Source organism: Branchiostoma floridae, chromosome 14, assembly GCF_000003815.2.
Source record: "Branchiostoma floridae strain S238N-H82 chromosome 14, Bfl_VNyyK, whole genome shotgun sequence".
Taxonomy (NCBI): domain Eukaryota; kingdom Metazoa; phylum Chordata; class Leptocardii; order Amphioxiformes; family Branchiostomatidae; genus Branchiostoma; species Branchiostoma floridae.
In genome coordinates this window covers 12704605-12717685 of record NC_049992.1, presented here as the reverse complement: position 1 = coordinate 12717685, position 13081 = coordinate 12704605, and the positions used below count along the sequence as shown (strand labels likewise).

Here is a 13081-nt window from a genome sequence, read left to right as displayed (position 1 = left end):
ACAAAAATCACACGTCATGTAACTGCATCTTCGAGTCTTGCATTCCACTTGCAATGATAAAATCACCTGCCAACTTGATGACCGGTGCAATGGCCAAGTGGGTAGAGTGTTCGCCTTGCATTCGGTAGGTCGTGAGTTTGATCCCCGGCCGAGTCAGACCAAAGACTTTAAAAATGGTACATTCTGCTTTCTCTGCTTAGCACTCAGCATTCGGGAAACAGTATGGAAGTTGAACACACACCACTACCAGGGGACCAGCCCCCTGCTGTAGTGATTGCATAAAGCTGTGTGGCCCAGGGCTACTGAAACGGAGATGGGCGCCACCCTATGGGCCATCAGGCGTGGGAAGGAACTTTGACTTTTGACAACTTGATGAGGCTAAAACAGCAAATCAATTATTCAGCAAACAGAGATGACAGCTATTAGTAAAATTACTTCAACATGTGCAGATGAAATTGTACTCTCCCTTCCCTTTGACAAGTACATTAAAGCATCACTTAAAAGCAATTACTTACCCCCTAAGAAAATTTGCTCTGCGACTTATTTGGCGTACGTCAACAGATAACTGTGTCAATTATGTCTATGTACATTTGGCACATACATGATGCCAGGGCCATGTGTTCAAAATCATGCATTTCACATTGGGGCCGTATGCATGCCTGATAATGAAATATGAGTCACTCTTAGTGTCAGGCACACATTATATTGCAGTAATTCATACTGGAGTTGGTGATTCACTTCAAATCACCCAGATGGAGGCCTGGCAAACCTCTGTCTCGTATCAGCCACATGGTGATGTACATCATTTACCCGGTCAGGAGACCTGGCGCATCCCCGTCTTATAATTAGCCATGGCGAAAGGGTATGTCACCCCGTAAGGGGCGGTATTACCCCGTCGTGTGTAAACATGTGCGAACATGCGTGATCACGTCGACTGATGATGATGATGATGATGAATTCATACTGTGCCCACTGAATCAAAAACTGTAATAAGATATATAGCAACTGTCATGCAACAGTTTTATCACTTTTAATGCCTAAAAATATTAATTATAGCAGACTTCTACTTCACTTTATATTCATGAATGTACACCAACAAATACAAGACTCAAGGCTCTCCCATACACTCTTGTAGTTCTACGTTTAAAGTGCTTTATATCCATTTCTATGCTCTCCTTCTTTTGAAATGTACTATCTAGAATACATAGGACAAAATTGTGTGAGACATTGGTTACCAAGAAGTATCAATATTTATCAATGTAGAGTAAACAAACAATTGTATGTTGGATATCTGAAATTCTTATTTAATATCTTTGAACATGGACAAAGAAATCTGTGGAAAGTCTCATTATATATATCCATGAAAAATGAAAGAAATATCTATAAACCTAGCAAAATTCTTTCATGGTATGGTTATAGTCCTAGTGTTGTACTTGTACTGTTGAGAAAAATTAAAGACCGTGAAAAAAGCTTCAGGAAAGAGGCTCAAAGTGAAAATTATTCTGGAGACTTCAGGGTACCGACATCAGGGTTTTAATGCTTTACCTTGAATCTCTTAGATACAATGGAAGTTTGTGTAGTACATAATAGTTACAACAGTATACCACTGTGCTTTTGGGGGGACTTATTTCAGTTCAGTCCCATACATGATGTAACAGGAGAAGCAAATCACTGGGGAATGATTGGCTGTTGTGGACTAATTAGGTGGTTTGCTACAACACAGATTATCCAATGAGGAAGGGTTTTGGTGATGCCTAGCATGTACACATTTTCAGTGTAACATTTTCACTTTTTTCAGTGTAACATTTTCAGTGTCACATTTTCAGTGCCACATTTTCATTGTCACATTTTCATTGTAACATTTTCAGTCTAACAGCCTTAAAACAACTCTTATCCTATTACATAGTTGGTAGCAAACTTCTTTTTGTCTGACATTACGTCAGTGTGTCCTCTCCCCTGATGTACTCCCCTATATCAGCCTGGTGGAAGCACACTATAGACATGGGGTCTGTTCTTCTGCACTCCTGGGTGGACTTGGCTGCTACTCCAAAACCCTACAAAAACACAAATCAAGTATAACTATCTTTCCTAGAGGGTATAGCTGCAATTTGTTGGCAAAGCATTATCATAGCAGAAAACACAATCAAGTCAAAGTGTTTTCCCAGTGGCTGTAACTGTGATTTGTTGGATAGACGTTATAAAAGCACAAAAAAATTAATATCCTTTGCCACTACTGTTATACCCCCTTTCCATTAGGACAGCACTTTCACTGCACCCTAAGATATGACAGATCTCTCAATGAATTCTACAGAAAAAAATATTTTTTTTTTGACACTTTGTGTGTTTTGTTGTCTTTTTACATTTTGAATGGCATACCAGGTATGAATCGAGCGTTACACACATCCTTTTAAGGTCACAGTGACAGCGCATGGTGGAAACAGGGCCTTGGCCAGTTAGATCAATATTGCATGCACACTCAATCTGTCCTTATAGTACATTTAAAGATGTCTTACAGGCAAGAAGAAGCTGAACCTTTGCATATATAATTCATGCAGTTAGACTCCTACATCACTAAAACTTAAACCTAAGCTAAGGGTCCAAAAGCCATGACTTGAATAGTAGTAGCGTTAGTGAAATGTGTGAAATTCACAAGTTACGTACCAGCGGTATATCACCCATAGAGTACACCACCACCCCTTGGTACTGGTTAGTGCTCTCTGTTATCCGCCCCAATCCAGACTTCAGGATATGGTTCCCGTACAGGAAGGTCTGTTCAGCTCCTGGTTTCACCCAAATCTTGTACTGAAACAGAAGAATCGTCTATCATATCTCTTTAAAGATATGAGATATACATGATGTAGGACTGTATCACTGCAGGCTTGTACAGCAGCGCCACCATGTGGTGTAAGTTAGTATTGCAGACTAACCCTCTTATGCATACATTTAATTACAAAGTTTGGTCATTGCAAAATACCAGGCAACTGTGCCTTTTCACTTGCAATGAAGGTTCAATATCACTTCTTGTGCTGCAGACCAGTCCAATACAATCATTGTGTAAATTTGATAAAATATAAGACTCCAGTCTGTTATGCAAATTAGACATTGCATTTTACAACTTACCTTTGCATAAGGAGCCAGGAAGTCCAGTGCAGTGATGTGGAGACGAAACTTGCCCGTCTTGGTGAACTTGCCGAAACACGTGCCCATACTGATCAGGTTTTCACGCGAGACATTCGCTGCTCTTTTCATGATGTGCTCACTAGAAAAGATGAATTTTTGTCACAGTTCAAATCACACAAATGAATAGTTACTCCTGGTTAGCAGTGTTATGCTATGCAGTGTAGTACTGTAAATGCGTTTTTAATTTCGCGGGATTTACTTTTGCGGTAGCGGTAAAATGGAGTTTTGAAGTATCACCAATGCCTGCAGTCTCATACTGTAATGGGAATATATTCGTGGTGGTTTTAAGTTTGCGGTGAAGTGGCTACCGTGAAGACCGTGAACATAAAACCACTGTGAAAATTTCTGCATCTACAGTATTATGCAGTGTAGTATATAGTGCAGTATAGAAGCATTGATCCAGTATGTTCAGCTACAAAGGCAAGCTGTAGCAAAGCTCGCTTGCACTATCACGTATAAGCTACCAAAAGAGCATTTGCCTCAAACATTATGCTTCCAGTTTGACTAAACAAGAAGTGCTGTATGTTTAGTAGTAGTTGTGTAGAACATTTTTGTTAGTAAGTCACACATATCTAACTAAACAGTGCTTGTTACAGAAACTAGTACAGTAAAAAGAACTATTATGGACAAGCGGATGACTTATCAAACTATGGAACATTCCGCTGGAAGAACATCAAAATAGCAAGTCAAAATGAAGTGGAGTTTGCGCAATACCTGACATAGTAGACCCTGTCCTTGTGTAGTCTGAAACAGTAGGTCCCATCTGGTCTGTCAATCAGCAGTCTGATGTTCTCACCTATGCTGTAGGGTTGAATACAAGCAAGTTTCAAATAAATTTGTTCATAGTCATGACCTGCTGTATTAGTTTTCCTTTGCACATGAAACTTAACAAAAAATATCAAATAGTGTTAAAAACCATGATTATTTGCCCGCGTAGAAGTTATTTAACTTGATACAACAACAACAACTTTAAAACTCCTCAAAGTTTCCATATGTCGTTGCACAAGCGCAAAAAAAAAGCAAGAAAACTGAACAGACATCACGTGCGGGACGCGCCCCCCTCCCCACCCCAAATCAACCTCCATCTTACTTACTATTTGGACAGTTTCTCGAAAAACGTTCTCGTCTCGTCCTCCGTTAGTGGTCGCATGTTTAGCGGTTGAGTCCTGGCTGATCTGACGACGGTAGAATTTCACAATTTTCAATCTTCTTACGATTTTCACTTCGATTTTTTTTTTCAGACGGGCGCAGCCATTTGTCGCAAAGGATGATGGGATGTGGCTACTGCATCACAACATAGCATACATGTTGGATTTTATCTAACGTCCATAAAAAAAGATCATATGATATTTTTATGATTCAAACAATCGCAATAAATTTTTAATGTATATTTGTGACCAAAATATGTACTCTTTATGGTTACATTCCTACTTAAAGTCCTTTTATTTACGTTTGCCAGCGGTTAAGTGGGTCATCCGAGGTCACCAGAAATGTTTGGGTTCACAGGAGGTGAAAGGTGAATAGCTTGGCAACAGGCTATTGTGTTGCGCGGTCTGTTCCAACAATGCAAACAAACTGGCAGGTGAAACCGAGCCACCTGCTACGGTTCACCGCGCCGGGCGACGCTGGCTAGCAACCCGACGCCGCTCCGTGTGTTTGGTAGGCAGACTACGTTGACAGTCGGAACCTGATTGTCCAGTTTGGACAACGAATTAGCCCAGTTTCAACGGTGAAGAACAATGTAGGAACTTTTTATCGGAGCTGTAGTACTAGTAGCACCATCAGACTGTTTGCTGGGACCGGCCGGGTCGTCAAGTTTTTATCGGGAGTGTAGAAAGACATATGGCCCACTCGAGGATACTGTAATCGTCGTGTTTATTTTCACAAGATCTTATGGAAGTGTCAACATGTACCCCAGCATGACTACTTATCTACCGTCCAACTCGGGAAACTTTGGCGGGCTATCGCTGCAGATCTGCCGAGCGCCTATCATCCACTCCCCGCCGGACAGACGGAGCTCTTCCACGAGTCTAACCTCCGTGCAAGGCCGACAGAGTACCGATAGCACAAAGACACGGGACAGTTTCCTTCCCGAAATACACGGCAACACCTTACAAGGATCTCCGAATCGGCCTCCCAGCAAGACAGCAGTAATTGTAAGGGCCAAGTCGGGGAAGTTGACTTCAAAGCCACCCAATATGGCGTTTCAGCACTCCCCAAGCGTCCCCAAGTTTCAAGGATCCTCAGTCTCGGTTCTTGTCGACAGCGCTGCAGTTAAGAAGGCACTGGAGTCTTTAAATCTTCAAGAACACGACTCAGGGATTTCTAGTGAAGACTCGAACAATGAACATCACGACTCAACAGAAACAACAACACCTACAGCAACGGTGACAGGTAAAATTCAGTTACAAACACAGCAGCTTTGATTTGTATAAACCCTGTAATATTAATCAAAATAGTGTGTACTGACACACTTATCCTAACGTTTATAACGATTATCTTAATTCTAAATCAAATCATACTTAAGTCTTCGTGTGACTATCGATTTATTTGCGAGGGGAGGGCTGCCTTAGTGCTGTGGTTCCCATGAGAGAATTTGTTTTGATATTCTAAAAACCAATGTCAATAAAATGTAAGATAACTGACTTCGTTAAAGCATGTGCATTAAGAGGGTAAACGAATATAAAATGAGAGCACACATTGATAACGATTAACAAATATACCTTACGTCAATTTCCATTTTATAACGGTTTCCGAACTGTCCATTTGAAATGGTGAGGTTATAATGGCTGTCGAGGGTTGCCACTTTACGAGTTTTCAATTTCCTGCTCAGAGCATTTTCGCCCACAGCAAACATTACTGTGTGATTATGTCTTTTGTTCCGCCAGTAAAGCGTAGTCAATCTTATCAGATGGGTGCCAAATTAAGGACTAGATTCCCATTTAACATAAAGCAGTGTGAGCGAAGATTCTGACAAATTCCTTGCTTAAAAATTTATCATTGAGAAATATATCCATTAAAATTAGGGAAATCGCTAGATCGATATATATAACAGAATAATACTAGTCAAATTGCTGCACGGCGCCAATATACCTAGCACAATTTTACCTTTAATTGTAGATTATGTTCTTAAAAGTTACAAAACAGAAAGGACAACCGTTGTGTTAACATGTTTTTCTATGTTGTGACAAATTGTAGGGCAACCTACAAATAAGGTTAAAAAAGATGTCCCAGGCCATGACATCAGTAACCAACTACCTAAAAAAACACAAGAACCACGATGTAAAATTTCATAAAATCAAGACGTCCTGCGTTATAGTACGTCAGTGATGACGTACATTTTACATACGTCCTGAAGCCTTTTTTTATGTTTCCGGCATTGCAGCGTAAGCCGTGATTTCATACACACAATATGGCTTTGTTTGTCTAAAGACAAGTAGACGCTATGTAGGTTACAGCGTAATCTACCCTATCGTGTAGTTGTGTACACAAGGGTCAAAACACGTATAAACAACAACGCTACAGTGCGCTAGCGGTATGTATAGGCTTAAAGGTACTTTAGATGCCATTCCAGTTCTTTAGTATGTTGTGTTGTAGTTTTGGTGCATAAACAATGCCCAAAAGTAGTCCTGACTTTTCGTGATGTTTTACTTTTATGTATTCCCTAAATTATGTCTACCGTTTCTCGGCGTGTAATGAAATGATATCACTTCACAATGCCCATTGTTTCCACTGCTTCTAATCTTACGTAATCCCCTGACCCGTGGCTTTGGTGTAATCGTGAAGCCTGAACTTGAGCAGTGAGCGAACTTGACGTTCAAGCTAGTCATCGCCACTTCTTAAGAACTATGTAACACGTATGTTTTTTTTTCTCACAGCTTTCCTTAAGTTCATAAATTCTTGCATGAGTCTAAACGATATTTAGCTCTGACAGTAATTTCATGAAAAGTGATATGTGGCGAAATTACACCCGAGCGTTAAGTACCTCTCCTCCATAATTGTTTAGTCACACGAATCTCTGGCTATTGTTCTGTCAATCCTGCCCATATTTCACCATTAACCACCCATTGGCGTAAACAAAATGACTGTAATTACGACACGTTGCCAGGCTATAAATCCGTTCTTCGGTCACAAGGCCCAGTTGTTGCCACGCTTCTCCTTAGAGCCCACTGGTCGTAACTTTGCGGTGGCCCCAACATCAAGATGGATTACAGTGTTGCATGTATCGCGATGTCACGCGTCACAATTCATTTAACGTGACGCTAATCGTTCTCACGCGATGTGCGCGACAAGGTCACGTCTGTAGTCTCGTGAGATTCAGCGTTAGAATGTCGTCGGAGTTGTTTCAGAAAAACGGCCGTCGACAAGTGGTGGAAGTGACTTGTTTGATAAACCTGAATGTACGATCCGAGTGAATCGTCTGTTGAACCTGAATGTTCTATGTATTTGAAATATTGCAAAACAATTGAATTCTTTTTGTTTAATACTAACAAACAGCGAAAATCCGCATTTTAAAAACAGAAAGCTCGCATTTGAGCGACACTTGAAGATAAAAATTAGGAGTTACACGTGTGTTTTGTTTGGCCATCTTTCAAAGACGACGACGAAAAGCATATCGATAATTGCAACAGTGTGTGAAACACTGGAGGTTGTTTTGCGTTTTGGGGTACACCGAGCAGTGTTACCACCTGGCGGAAATTGTGACAAGTACAGAATTTTGCAAAGACGCCAGTCATTTTTTTTATATAGTATAATAGTTCTCATGATAACGAGACTGACATTACATATCTTTGATAATTGTTAGCTTTCTCTCTTAAGCTTGTACAATCATGACACAAGAGCTAAAAACATGCGTTGTTTTGTGAAAATATATTGCACAACAGAATGTAACTACACTGTAGTATGCATTGCTTCATGTCCTGAAAACTTTTTCGTTCATTCCACAGCTGCTGACAAAGGAAACAAGAACAAGAAGAAAACCAAACGGAAAGTCAAGTCCGGCTCAAAGATGGGCAACCGCAAGATAGGCAACAAGCCGGGATTGAAATTAAAAACTCGAGCAAAGTCTGCCAAAAGTATCTACAGCCAAACGCTAGTGCGCGGGGGAAGTGCAGTAGGATTTAACACAAACAGTCTACGGTTGCAGACCCGACAGAAAACGGTGAAGTCGGATCAAAGAGTCAGTCGTACAAGCGAAGCAACTAGAAGAGACTACAACAAGATGTCTGCGCCAAAGACAAGTAGTGAAATCATTTATTCCCAAAAGTTTTCTAGACTCCATCCGAATAGTTCCATTCACGCAGTGTCAAAGAGTTTGGACAGCGCTCAACCAGACAAGCGTCAAGCGGGTTTCCTGTCGGCGAGAAGAGCCGAAGTCCCGATGTTTTCTCCGAGGAGAGCCGATCTGTTGCCGTCGCCGAGACGACCGAGCACGAACGGTGCCGAGGGTGAGAAAATGACGAGGATATTTCTGTCGGAAAAGCAGTCCGGGATGATGAAGGACTGTGGAGTGTTCTTGCCATGCGCACCCCCCGCCACACCCTCAAAAGGTAGGAATCTTGGGGTTTTTCCTTCAAATATTGAAATGGTAAAAAACGCCCCTGTAGTTCCAAACTACAAGAGGCTCAAACCTACACCGCTTCTTGCTAACATTGAATGTTATCTGCCACACAAAAAAAATCAAGACCGTTCCATGTGCAGATAAAAGAATAATGTTCTGCTGACATACACAAACAGACACTCAGCACACAGAGAGGAAGGCGCACACACTGGCACATCCAAACAATACCTCCATTTTTCATGGAGGTAACAAGGTTCATTTGCGTTGTCGTATTTATCGCATATTAGCAGCATCGATTTGAATGGAATAAAATCGTAATCATTATGTTATAGGGGAAGACACTTTTGAAAGACACACTTTTCAAACGTATTAAATATTAGTACTAGGTTGTCAACTTGTCCTCAAACTTACCTCGACCTGAGGACTGCTTCTGTTGAGTATGATCATACTTACATCATACGTGACATGTAAGTCCCACGTGATAGCGATGTTCAGGGACTATTCGTGCAATCATATGCTCGCTTGAGTGCCCTTCTGTTGACATAAAAGGTGTAAAAGTGTAGATCCTCTGGCACGATTGTCCACGTTTCAGTCAGCGTGTTTCGAAGAGTACGCCTAACCACTTGTCTAGGGTGCTCCTGCCATAAATACGCATGAGAGCTACTTTGACATGTGCGTGTAGTCAGCATTACCCAAGAAGCTATGAATTAATCCTGATGATATGTGATAGGTTGGTTGGGGTTGGGAAATCAAATTCAATGATCGGCCTCCTGGTGGCTTTCTGCGATACTACAGAGGAACTTATGATTTTGACTTCTATGGTTGCGATTTTTGAAAATTCGATCACTACGAGTATATAAATATGCCTATTGGGACAGAAAAGTGACTTCTGTAAGTTTGGACGCCCACTAGAGTCTTTTTTTCTAACTACAGTGATCTATTTTGTTCAAGACGTTGTTCAAATATCATATGACTAAAATTTATCAATTTGTTGTTTTTTCAGAGCAAATGGAGAGATACGAGTTCGTGCCATCCATGACAGATGTCAGGGTACGTTTTACCTTTATTTTAACTGGCTAAACCAGACGGTTTACTTATCTAGCTTGTTTCTTTTACATGAAACGAAAACATATTTTGTATCCTTAAAGCTTTGACCTCATTTTCTTCCATCTTTCTTCAACTAAAAGAACGTAAACACCTACATTTTCAAATGTATATTCAACGTTTTATCGAAACAGAATTTTAAAAAATTGTAAGAAGTACTGTACAACAAACAACCATGAATGTAAACTTTTCATATAAACCTTTCCCCTGCTGTTCTTATAACTTTCGATCGATAGTCGTGGGCAGAAATGAACTATAGAATAGACAATATAGCTAACGTCGATTACAGACATACATGTACTAGTACATGTATCTAATCGCTGTGCCCCCTTGCAGGCCAAGCGGGAAGTGCAGGCTCGGTTACAGCTAATGGACAAGGCTGCCAAACAGAAGAAAGCCAAGCAGATGGAGATTGCAAAACGGCAAGAAAAACGGAAGGAGAAAGATGGCGTCGCAGGGCACAAAGCTAGGCAAAGACTAGAGGTATGAAAATGTCATTTGCTGTCTTTCTCTCCCTTCCATCGCCTCTCTCGATATCAAGAAATTACTGACCTTATCAACTAATAAACTAGGAGGATGCAAGCTGCGTGTTAATATTGAAGCTAAGCTTGGAAGTTGTGATTGTACTTAAATGACTGGAAGAGTAAACAAAGACTCACTCACGCACTCACTATCCGTTGCAAAGTCAACATTTATAGCAAATAAGACCACATTGCTTTGATTTATCAATTTTCTAATCGTTGCCTTTTGTTTTACAGATATACGCGCTGAACAAAATCATGTCGGAATATGAATGGTCGAACTTTCAAGCTTTCAAGAGGAGCATCAACGGAGGTGTCTGACAGCCCTTTGTCGTAGTAGAAAGCACAGTATACAATATCTATGGTACCAAACAAAATACACATGTACTATCAGTATACTCTTGCACTGTCTGAAAATCCAAATGCTTTATCATGGTATGCACTTAATCCCCACCACACGAATATATAAGTTGAAGAATGTGACTATATAATCACCATGACCATAGCTTAAAAAACGATACTTACCTGCAAGTGTTTGGTTGTTCTCCTGCTATCCCGTTCAGGGTGATGTCCTAACATGTTCTACTTCGCACTGCAGCAAGGTGGCGCTGCAGTGGGAATTACGTGGTCCCAAACTTGACTAAACTTGTATCCCCCCCTCCCCAGTCACATACCAACGCACATACTTGTTGTAGCTTTCTCAAAGATACCACTATGACATTTCCATATTACCCATGCCTAAAAACACGAATGAGCTACCTATGTAGCTATTATTCTTTATACCAGAACTGCTGTTGTTCATGTATCTTTGCTTTTCTTTTTTATTGAACGTTTATCCGTATTGTCGACAGAGACATATATTTGGATCAAAGATACTAGATAGATATATTTCGTTACAATATAGCTGCTAAATATACCAAAACGGACCTCTATCGTCAAAGTTATAACAGTTATTGATGTTAGTCTTTTTTTGTTTGTTTATCGTTACCATATCCAAATATAATATCAATATAATATCAAACGTATGTCAGAGCAGCAGGCTGCTATTTTATAAGACACAAGTGTCAAAGAAGAACTTTGGTGAGATTTTCGCTATGCAGTGTGAATAAAATGGTGCCATGGTGGATTTTAAGTATGAAAGAAAAATACAATATTTTGAATATAACGTTTTTTTGTTGTTGTTGTTGTTGTTTTTTGGTACCGATTACTGGTATCAACTCATGGTTGAACAGTCTCTAGGCCCAGAGAGGCTTTGAGAGAGGCTTTGTCCATCAGCTGTGATACAAAATTCTAAATATTGTACACTGCTAGTCTTCCTGGGCATATATAAAAGTACACACATGACACAACGTAACACATACACAAATACGTGCAATTATTTACAGTGAAAATCTACATTCCATGTAGATAGATCTATGGATCTATATAAAAAGGATTATATATTTGTTCCATCGGCCATCTCACGAGAATAGCAAGACCACATCATTTGCTGGACAAAAGATATTGAAACCAGAAGCTCTGCTCCAGTACCAAGATTGACCGTTGTTCTTACGACACTCACCAAATATTTTTCTATGCAAATTGACACCATGTACCAATCGTCAGCTTAATCACCAGTGCAATGGCCTAATGGGTAGAGAGTTCGCCTTGCATTCGGTAGGTCGTGAGTTCAATCCCCGGCCGAGTCATATCATACCAAAGACTTTAAAAATGGTACATGCTGCGTTCACTGCTTAGCACTCAGCATTCGTGAAAGAGTATGGAAGTTGAACCCACATCACTACCAGTGGACTATCCCCCTGCTGTAGTGATTGCACAAAAGTTGTGTGGCCCAGGGCTACTGAAACGGAGTGGTAGTCAGGTATCCACCGAAATATAGCTCCCGAGTCTCGTCGAATTATGTCCTCTCTCTGCACTTATATACGGAGAGGACAGAAGAAACTCGGGAGCTATATTACGGCTGGAGCCAGACTACCGTCATGGGTGGTTACAGGTTGTTTCGAAACAATGTCAGACCGCGACCGTCAGTTCGCAACAAGGCAAGTCTTTTCGCAAAAAGGTACAAGTCTTTTCGCAACAAGTACAAGTCGTTTCGCAGCATTTGAATGTTACTAATCTTGATAGCCTAATAGTATTAGAAATCGTATTCCTAACATCATTATACTCCTATCGCGTAAACTATAAGGCTATCAAGATTGATAACATTCAAATGTTGCGAAACGACTTGTACCTTGTTGCGAAACGACTTGTACCTTGTTGCGAAAAGACTTGAATTGTTGCGAACTGACGGTTGCGAAGTCACATACACACAAACATACAGACCCAAAAGTACTCCCAGAAGCACAAAACTATACCCCCATTTTTCATGAAGGCTCTACGTTTCATACCTGAAGTTAAGTGTTGATGAGTGGCTGACGTGCAGGTCGGAAAGTACAGCCACATTGATGAATAAACACAGAAACATAGACAAGGCTCTGAGGACCTATCATGCCTCATTTTGTTACTCCCACAAGTGCCTTGCCTAAACGAATCAAATCAATAGCGTTGTCGGCTAGAATATTATATACCGATGGGGCAACTAAATTTATTTAGATACATTCGGAAGGACATTTCTGTAGAGAAGAAGCACTGATGTTTCTAAAGCTAAGGGCACAACCCGTCGTACGTGCAAATACGTGCTGTCTACGTGCCAAAATGTGGGCAATTTTAAGGGGGA

The 13081-nt window shown here is 40.6% G+C and overlaps 2 protein-coding genes across 2 annotated transcripts; one reads left to right on the top strand and one right to left on the bottom strand.

The window, feature by feature from the left end:
- Nucleotides 1-1014: 1014 nt before the first annotated feature.
- LOC118430387 (60S ribosome subunit biogenesis protein NIP7 homolog) lies at nt 1015-4471 on the bottom strand. Its single transcript, XM_035841241.1, has 5 exons — nt 4275-4471; nt 3895-3981; nt 3121-3259; nt 2662-2802; nt 1015-2054 (listed from the first exon to the last, which is right to left on the bottom strand). Exons 1-5 carry the CDS (start codon nt 4328-4330, stop codon nt 1935-1937), a joined length of 543 nt encoding a protein of 180 aa, XP_035697134.1. The 5' UTR covers nt 4331-4471; the 3' UTR covers nt 1015-1934.
- Nucleotides 4472-4656: 185 nt separating this feature from the next.
- On the top strand, nt 4657-11530 carry LOC118430340. The gene is made up of 5 exons (XM_035841174.1): nt 4657-5574; nt 8127-8729; nt 9744-9790; nt 10181-10327; nt 10603-11530. Exons 1-5 carry the CDS (start codon nt 5088-5090, stop codon nt 10684-10686), a joined length of 1368 nt encoding a protein of 455 aa, XP_035697067.1. The 5' UTR covers nt 4657-5087; the 3' UTR covers nt 10687-11530.
- The last annotated feature ends 1551 nt before the right edge of the window (nt 11531-13081 follow it).